Source organism: Phallusia mammillata, chromosome 6, assembly GCF_965637545.1.
Source record: "Phallusia mammillata chromosome 6, kaPhaMamm4.hap1.1, whole genome shotgun sequence".
Lineage (NCBI taxonomy): Eukaryota > Metazoa > Chordata > Ascidiacea > Phlebobranchia > Ascidiidae > Phallusia > Phallusia mammillata.
This window is the reverse complement of record NC_137257.1, coordinates 9,254,711-9,263,729: the sequence shown is the minus strand read 5'-3', so window position 1 is coordinate 9,263,729 and position 9,019 is coordinate 9,254,711. Positions and strand designations below refer to the sequence as shown.

Here is a 9,019-nt window from a genome sequence, read left to right as displayed (position 1 = left end):
AATTTAAACTAAAATCATATAATCCAAAACCCAGTTCATAAAACCGTTTGCCAAACAGAATCAACTATTATACACAATATTTTCTCAGAATATACATTTCACCGAAGGTTTTGTACAGGTGCAGTTCCTCTTTTCAAAAAGAAAATAGATTAATAATGGCACAGAATATATATTTCACCAAAGCTATTTGGCAACTTTAGTTCCTTATGTAACGAGACCCATAATTGCACAGAATTTATATTTCACCAATAGTGTTTATTGTCACCTTAAGATCTTTACTCAAAAGTTTCTTATTCAAATACATCTATTTGTTCTGGGCAGATATCGTGAATACCGGTTGATTCTGTTTGACTTGTGATTTCATACACTGGGATACAAATTATGTTGATGTAGATTGTAGAGAATAGAAGATAAAGAATAAAAAGCAACGGAAAACAGCGACATTGAGGCTTAATTTCATTTTTAAACTAGCATTTAACGCAATAGAAGAACACGTTTTGAAAAATATTTTAAAAGTGAGTATTATTTGGCACAAAATATTTTACGAGATCAGTGCACTTTTAAAATGAACTTTCGTCTCACTTGTCCTATAACGCTTTAGCGCAGTATAATCATAATCTGATATAGCATTGGTGTCGCATTTTATGTTTTCTATAAATACGACAAAAATGATTGTTGTGCTAATACAGAGCTAACAAATACACAATCGATACAGATACTGAAAGCCACAATCCAGCTACACTGAAACGTAAATGAACTACAATAACATCTCGACGAAAATGTTTTAATTGTGGAATTAAAGCAACTTTTCCGATCTAAAAACGTACAATTAAAGGTGTTCACTACAAAAGTAAACTTTAACACCACACTGGGCTAAAGTAAAAAAAGATCCCTTGTTTATATTTGCGGATTGATTAAGTTCCATTGGCACTTGCGCACACGTACCAAACCTTTAGTAAACTCCAGGCAAGGGCAAGGTTAACAACAAACGTGAGCTATTGTAGAAACTTTAGATTTCGTATTTTGCTAGACAAAAACAACTATTTGAATAAGTTTCTCTGCAACAAAAGGTTAGTTTAAACTTCTTACCATTGTTAGAAAGGTACACAACGTTGCCACCAAAATCGTTTAAAAAGAGCTTGAGAAAAAAAATAAAATTAGTTCAACTTCCATAAGTTTGTCAAAAACATGTATGTGGTTCGGTTTAAATGCAACAAAACGTTCGATATCGACATTCAATTCACAACAGAAACTTAAAGTAAATAACCCTTCGTGTATTTCCATTCAATCCAACAGATAATTGAGACTGCTATGACACATATCATGCTGTACATATTTAAAAAAAACGTAATAGTTACTGCATGTGGTGTTACGAATCAATGTTACTGTTATTTGGGACAGATATAGTCAACACAAACACAATTTTTGAGTGGTTCGTTTTTTGTTTACTAAGATACACAGCGTGAGATCCAAATTAGTAATCGTCAAACTATAGGTTGCCTGGTACGTACTTTTGATCGCTAAAGTTTATTGGGTGAAAATTTGCCTTTGGGTGGTTTTCAGTATAAAAAGAGCTATAAAAACATACACCGCATCGAAACAGGAAATCTTGTTTGCAAAAGCCACTAATAATACGCTTTTGAAATGGTAACAAAGCACCAGTGTCAGTTGAAACGATCAATGCCATTTATTTGGTGAGATGTTTTTTGTAATATTGAATTATTATCGCATGAAATGCGAAACTGATCAACTGGTGTCAATGCATGATATCCATTTTTTCTGTGTTTTTAAACATAATATTTATTAAAGTATGTCAATAATCGCCATAAAGATGCCTTGTTTATGGATTTATCAAAAAAATAATAATAAGAAAAACAAGTTCCTAGGATATTTCAGCAATTTGTTACAGGAAACGCGTCGCAATTCGATTGAAATTACGTTAATATTCATTAAACAGATTATAATTGAGAATAAATTACATAGTTTTTCTACGAGGTCTTTAATCCTTAAGTTTTTTTTTTTGCGACAATCAGACGACAGTCCGGAAACTGAAAACTGCCCTTTGTCGTGTCACTATACTATAATTACTATAAGTATTTTAGGATCGATTGTATCACAAAGTGTATTTTCCCCCTGAACAAATTTATTTTCTCAAAATTATTTTGTAATCAATCCGAGGACAAAACATGTTTATGCCAACAGAAATCCTGCATGAGTATAATTTCGTTAACCAGAAAGTCAGTAAGATACGTCGTTAGCACTTATTTACCTGGCTAGGTCTTTGCGTGAAATGTTTTTGATTTGGGAGGTTAGTGATTGATTCGTTATCGTAAACTATTTATTTTTTACGCACTGCGTATCTGCTTGTCGTTACAATGACAGTCTTTTCAAACGCTTAAGGTCGAAAAGGCAACATATATGCAAGTGCTTGAGAAACGGTATTACAAAACAGGAATTACTTTTACTTAGTGACAACAAATTATAAAACAGTGCCCATGCTGCTGTATAGACTGCTTTAATCCATTATTTAAATATTGTGTCATTAAATGCACAAAAAGTCAACTAGGAACAAACAATAGTTATGGACACATGACACCAGACATTGATTGTATACGCTCAATCGTAATTCTTATAAGAATACTTCCCCTCAAAAACTTTGCCTGATGCTGATTTTGAAACCGCGCATGTTAACAAATGTTAAGAGCATATACTGACTTATCATAGTACATCAGGTCCGTTAAGGGCTCTTGCCTGTGTCTTGCCTTATGGGAATGCTTGGGACAGTGGCGGCTTGGCCAGGGTGCCAACTTTCCCGATGGCAAGTGGGCCCCTGCGGAAGTGGGCCCCTTTTAGACATTAGACATTGTGTAAAATCTTAAAAATATGCAAAATATTAGTAACTCTATATCCAGCTAGCGTATAAAATACTTTTTATATGTAATGAATGATATGCGTTTTTTGGTCCTAAACCAGCGGTTCTCAAACTGGGTACTCCATGCAAATTCAGACGAAGCGCAACGAGCTTGAAAGTGTTCTACAATCTCATGTAATATCAGATCTTGCGACAGTATAATAAAAATAGGACAGATGAGTACGTGGTGCGTCTATGACAAGAAATGGTCATTTGCTTGATTTTCAAGTAACAAAGAGGGTCAGTTGTTCGCGTATAATTTTAATATTGTATATAATATCGCATATAATTTTATATCCTATTGGTGACGCAAAACTACATTTATAATATTTCCAGAAAATTTTTAAAACTAAACTAATTTCAATCTACATTTATATTGCGATAGTATTTCACAAGAAATCAATAACATCGAGTTGTTGACTAAGTTTTGTCTCGCTGAGATATGATCATGTCAATTCTAATTACATTATTTTTACATTGTATTGGCAGGTGGACCCCTCTATATGTCTCCTGGCAACTAATTTTTAGATCCAGTCCGCCACTGACCTGGGAGACCGGTTTGATACGGTACGACTATTTTGATACGGTGCACCGACGCTTCAGGGCCGATCCCAGTATGAGTGTATTCACCATGTACTGATTGGGTTCAACAAAGTATTAAATACAATCGCTGGACTACATGACAAAATTCTATCAAAAGCAAAAACTGATGTACCTAAGTTAGCATATGAATTTATTTTTTCTGCGTGTATAGAGCCTGTAGTAACATGAGCACGTCCACGTGTCGTAAGATTTAAACACATAAAATTCAAACATGATCATGTACACCAGTGGCCAAATTATTAAGAGAATTAAGGGCACATAATAAATCGATGTACCACCGTCATCACCAGGTTAAGGTCATTAATATGTAAAATAAGAAACAAAAATAAGATTACATGTTTTTATTGATGGTTCACCACAAGACTAATTGATGAGCGTTGTTTTTTATTTCTTGAATAAATGCATTTTGCGTCAGCATTTGTGCTTCGGCGATAATATAATAATCGCCGGTTTCACAACAAACGTGCACCAATGAAAAAATTATTGCAATGCCAGCGATGTGTACACCAATGTGGTAACATGCAACTAAGCTACATCTCATAAAATTTCAAAAAAATTAGGCATAATGAAAAAAAATTTCATCATACGAATTTGGGTTAGAGTCAGGTTCAGGTTTCTCCAATATGTCTTGAACCCATTGGTAAATGTAAAGTAGAATCCAGACAGTGTACATAAGTGAAGACAATGCTGAACAAATAAAGGGCGCATCATAGATCCATGTACCTCTGTCGACACCAGTAAGCACATCAACTAGCAGGGCAGCATTCGCGAACACAAATATGGCACCTGTGGTCAAATTCCGAACAAAATAGTTTAAATGTGTCTTAGAATTGTGATATGAAAAGTGATAAACATGCGCTGATACCATTCGGCATAGAGTTTCATGTTGAAAAAACAATGCTTGTTTGAGGCAACATTTTTTTACTGATAAAATTATAGGCTGGAAATATTTGTGGTGGTATATTTAGTGCTCCACACTCCTTATGCATTGTCGAAAAAAACATAGTAAATTCACAACGTGGATCTATTTTAACAAAGCTATGTCGTCACAGCTATACAAAAAACACAACGTCCCTTTAACTTACCTCCAATTAACATTAAAGATTTGAAAACCATAAAACAATCCCCTCTTTCTTTTTTGTACGGACAGGTTTGAAGATAAAAGAGGACAAAATATGGAATTGCAGCAATACAGATACATGCTAGCGATGCGTAAACCAATGTAGAAAAACCTTGCAATGAGTGACATAGATTTGCTGAAAATGTAAGCTAGTGTTACGAGAGTAAGGGCTTGATCTTGTAAACACCTTACTGCGTTTGTAAAGAGGTATTGGATGATCATATTTCCAACCGGGAACTACCAAAGCTGCAATTTCCAAACCCAGACCAAAAAAAGGAAGAAGCACCTTTGAATATACACAAAGAAACTAAAATGTTACAACAATATTTGGGAATTTTAAATATTTATGTAAACAATATGAACTATTCAACACGTATTTGTCAGGTCCGTACTGTTAGTCACAAAATTAATGCCTTGTGCATGTCAGGCCGTAGAAACCACGCAACATTTGTTTCTCAATTGTCCACTATTGATTCGTCCTCGCACAATTTTGTTTTCTACTGTTTCGAATATTCTGACAGAATACGCTAAGTTTAACGCTTCATTTCTTTCCAATCTTTCTCCTGGTGCAATTATTCGTTTCATGCTATTTGGTCATCCTGATTTAACAGACGCCCATACACTGTCATTATTCCATGCCGTTCACAAATATCTGCATGCGTGTAATAGATTTTGATTTCTGCTGCCGATTTATTGACATTTTAACCTCTTTCGTTCGCTTTTCATCTTTTGTTTACTATTATTATCGACTACCCTTTATCTGAAAATACGTTTATTTCTCGTATGGTGACACGACAAAGGACAGTTTTCAGTTTCCGGACTGTCGTCTGATTGTCGTAAAATAATAATAAAAAAAAAAAAAAATTAATGCACCACCAAAATAAGTTGTAAGAATGTGGTTTTGATTATTATCATTTAATACATTTTTTTTTGACAAGTATAAACTACAATTACAAAAACTGCAACTACACAGTATATATTTAAAATAATAATAATAATAATAATAATTTTACAAACTAAAATGTTACTTGAAATTACCTGGCTCAGTGTCTTACACAGAATCAATAAACAGGATAACGCTGTAGTTCTATCACAACAGAAAACCTTAAAAAGATATCTGGTTAATTGTATATATTGTGCACAATTTGGTAAAATTTTCAGCAATAAACTAATTTAATCCTTTACAAAATTTAATTGTATACCTTTAAAAACAAAATCTCTAGTTAACATTTCAAGTAAACTTTTGTGATGATTTCGCTTGGTGTTAATTACTCTTTTCTACCACCCCGTTAGTTTATTTAGAACTTGTTTGCCTACATCTGACTATGTTTTAGAAAAAGTAAAACACTCAGTTTGTTACTGTACTAATGCATCATTTTTAGTCGATCAGTATGTTACCATAGAAACAAGTTTTACAATCAATGCAGTGTTCAACACAATAAAAATATACTTAGTTAAGAAACACCTTTTGTTGTGTTCCAGCTTGCTGGTTGCGACAGGTATTGCATCCTTCACAATTGCATGTCTGTGCAAAACATTAGTCCGACAAAATGTATCATGGCATCTTGTTTTTGACAAAGTTTTAATTATTTTTTACTAAGATATAACTTTTTTAACATCACAATTAAATCTTCACCAAGTTTGTGCAGTTTTATTTTATTCTTTTAAGCCATTAGTTTTGTTTCGTTAGTATATTCGATATACATATTGTAATATCGTACTTGTCTTTTAAAACAAAATTAAGGTTACACATAAGCAAAACAGCCAAGCAGTTTAGCGACATTTTTGAGATACATATCAACTTGTTTAGTTATTTTCACAAGATCTTTTATAGCTTAGCTTACTTTAAAAGTAATAGAAATATCAAATCGCACACCTTGATGAAATATTCTTTCGCCCAGTTCCTCATATTTTGAAATTTCTGCAGAAATCAAACTCTATTAAACGTACAGTTAAGAGGCGCAATGAGATATTAAAGAAATGATGATGTTAGCGTTTTCAACACAGTTTTTACTAAGTTTACGATGTCATAAGAATTTACCTCATGAAGACAACACAATATTTTTCCAGCGTTTATAACCTGTGCAAAAAATATGTTTTCACTTTCATAATAATATGAATCTCAACATAAAGATGTTAGTAATAAAATTTTTGACAAAATACGTTTTCTACTCAGAATAGAAATTGTAAAATATGACAAATACAAAAATAAGAATTAGAACAAGCTAGAAGTCAAAGTATCAAAAATTTCTATTGTCCAGATAATATTTTGATGTAATTTTAGGTGACTAAATGGGTGATACCTTCTTGTACTTAACTAAACCTTAGTGGCCCATACAAAGTGATTCTATTTAACACAAACACGTCAAAGTGCGATAGTCTACAAATACTAAATTTCATATGGCCCCGTTTCAGGCTTTTTAACATTTTTTTGTCATTTTTTTAATTTCATCTATTTTCATATCAGTACATAAAAAAAGCTCAAACGACCGATCGTAATTCTTGCCTACCTGTTGTAATTCAATGATTGCTTGTGTAAACAATGCAATCGACGCGCCTAACAGACACACCAACACCGTGGTCATGTCATCTTTGGCTGAGTTCAAAATGATCCAATAGCATAAATTCCAGATGAAAAGAAAAGCAGCTTAACGAAATGCAATAAAAAAGTTTACTCTAAGTTCCTGAGCATCTACAACCCAATTATTCTTGGCTTCTTTATTATGACTACTTGAATTAACCTTTTTTATATTTATGCTGCAACTATACACAGGTCAGACAAAATAGACTCTTTGCATGTTTAACTAATTTTAAAAATTTTGATTTTTGTAATTTTGATTTTTGATTTTGTATAAAAATTTGTGTATCTCTACACAGTAACCTAAATTATAACTGAAACTTAGTGGTTGATATTATGCAGAGCTATGGAAAAAGGAAAATGAGGAACAAAACAAAGCTGACAATCATACAGAAAAATAAAATCATACAGAAAGCAATATCCAGTATTCGTGTCAAAACCTTTAAACGAGGCACTCACCTAAAACGACTTTCAATACTGACAAACAACAAGCGTCTACCTGAAGAAAAAAAAATGAAAAAAAATAATGCAGTTCAGCAAACAAAGCAAAAACTATATAGGCCTAAGTTATGTAAATCCACATATGCACATTAAAAAATTAGATTAATAATTATTTTTTCTACCATTACAACCGAATTTTATAAAATTGGTAGGTTTGCATGTCACTCACGTCTGGCAATATGTTTTTGACAAAAGATTTAAAATAAAATTAAAATGATTTATTTATAGTATTGTATCTGCATGTACGCAAGTTTCATATTATGTCGCTTGTTGTTTCTTTTGCTTTGGTGTCTACATAGGTTGTTAATAAATAAAAGTAAACAAAGCAAATCATTTTCTACAAACACATTGAAATAGCGATCGATATTTATCAAACAAAAAACAGCTGGTTTGCTTACTTCGTTTTCGCCTTCTATGAGTGGCTACAAAGCATAAAAATATGGTAATTGTCTAAATTCATGTTACAATTGTAAAAAAATAAGTATTTTAAGTAAAACAAACCATACTTAAATCAGCTATGTAAAACTACCAAAGTCAATTAAGCCAAACGGTCAATTTTACCCTGGCTGTGCCAATGTTTATTGTTTGTTTTGATAATGTAGTTGTAGTAGACCATCTTTACCAATATTCTTAATTGGTAACAGGAGTCAAAATCTTCAAATCGAGTATTTTCAGTTAAATGAAAAAAATGTTCTATTTGTACTTACAGCTTCTTCACCATCGTTTGTTGTTTTGTTACAAGCACACCATGATTTCAGCTTCTTTAAACAAACAGAAAATTAGTACAAAAATACTTCAAAATGTTGGTAAAACTATTGGTGAAAACAAGACCAAGAAGCCGCACCTTCCACAGACGTTTTTTCTTTGCATAACCAAGTAGAGCAAGAAGGATTCTTACAGAAATAAAAATATTTATACACGCCATAAAAACTTTTTGAGCATGTTTGTTGAGGACTGCAACAACAAATAAATTTGAACAGAAACCTTTTAGTCGTATTTTTTATGAAATAAAGTTTAGCTTAATTCACCACATATGCTGAGTGAAAAACACTTTATTTGCGTATACCGGTATTATCCTAAAGTGTGTGTTTTTACTTAGGTTTCACCACAAGGAAGCTTATACCCACATGCCTCTTGCTCTCTGTTACACGCCTTCCGGGCGAACATGGTAAAAAGCATGCTGATTGGTTCTTCGTGCCGCTGTATCGGCACAAAAAATGTAGCGACTAGAAACACAAACTCGATTACACCAGCCAAGTAGCGCAGAAGGTCGAGTTTCTTTCTTTTCTTCTTTCGTTCTGCGAAA

The 9,019-nt window shown here is 32.8% G+C and overlaps 1 protein-coding gene across 3 annotated transcripts; it reads right to left on the bottom strand.

Annotated features, from left to right (window-relative positions):
- Positions 1–3,504: 3,504 nt before the first annotated feature.
- Positions 3,505–8,656, bottom strand: LOC145233318 (uncharacterized). Of its 3 annotated transcripts, XM_080098028.1 has the most exons (12): positions 8,558–8,656; positions 8,421–8,474; positions 8,112–8,135; positions 7,672–7,711; positions 7,145–7,281; positions 6,676–6,714; positions 6,511–6,555; positions 6,100–6,159; positions 5,673–5,738; positions 4,827–4,920; positions 4,600–4,770; positions 3,505–4,300 (listed from the first exon to the last, which is right to left on the bottom strand). In XM_080098028.1, exons 1-12 carry the CDS (start codon positions 8,636–8,638, stop codon positions 4,071–4,073), a joined length of 1,041 nt encoding a protein of 346 aa, XP_079954154.1. In that variant the 5' UTR covers positions 8,639–8,656; the 3' UTR covers positions 3,505–4,070. The 3 variants fall into 3 exon arrangements, with proteins under 3 accessions (XP_079954154.1, XP_079954156.1, XP_079954155.1); XM_080098030.1 differs by lacking the exon at positions 6,676–6,714; XM_080098029.1 differs by lacking the exon at positions 8,112–8,135.
- Between the last annotated feature and the right edge of the window lie 363 nt (positions 8,657–9,019).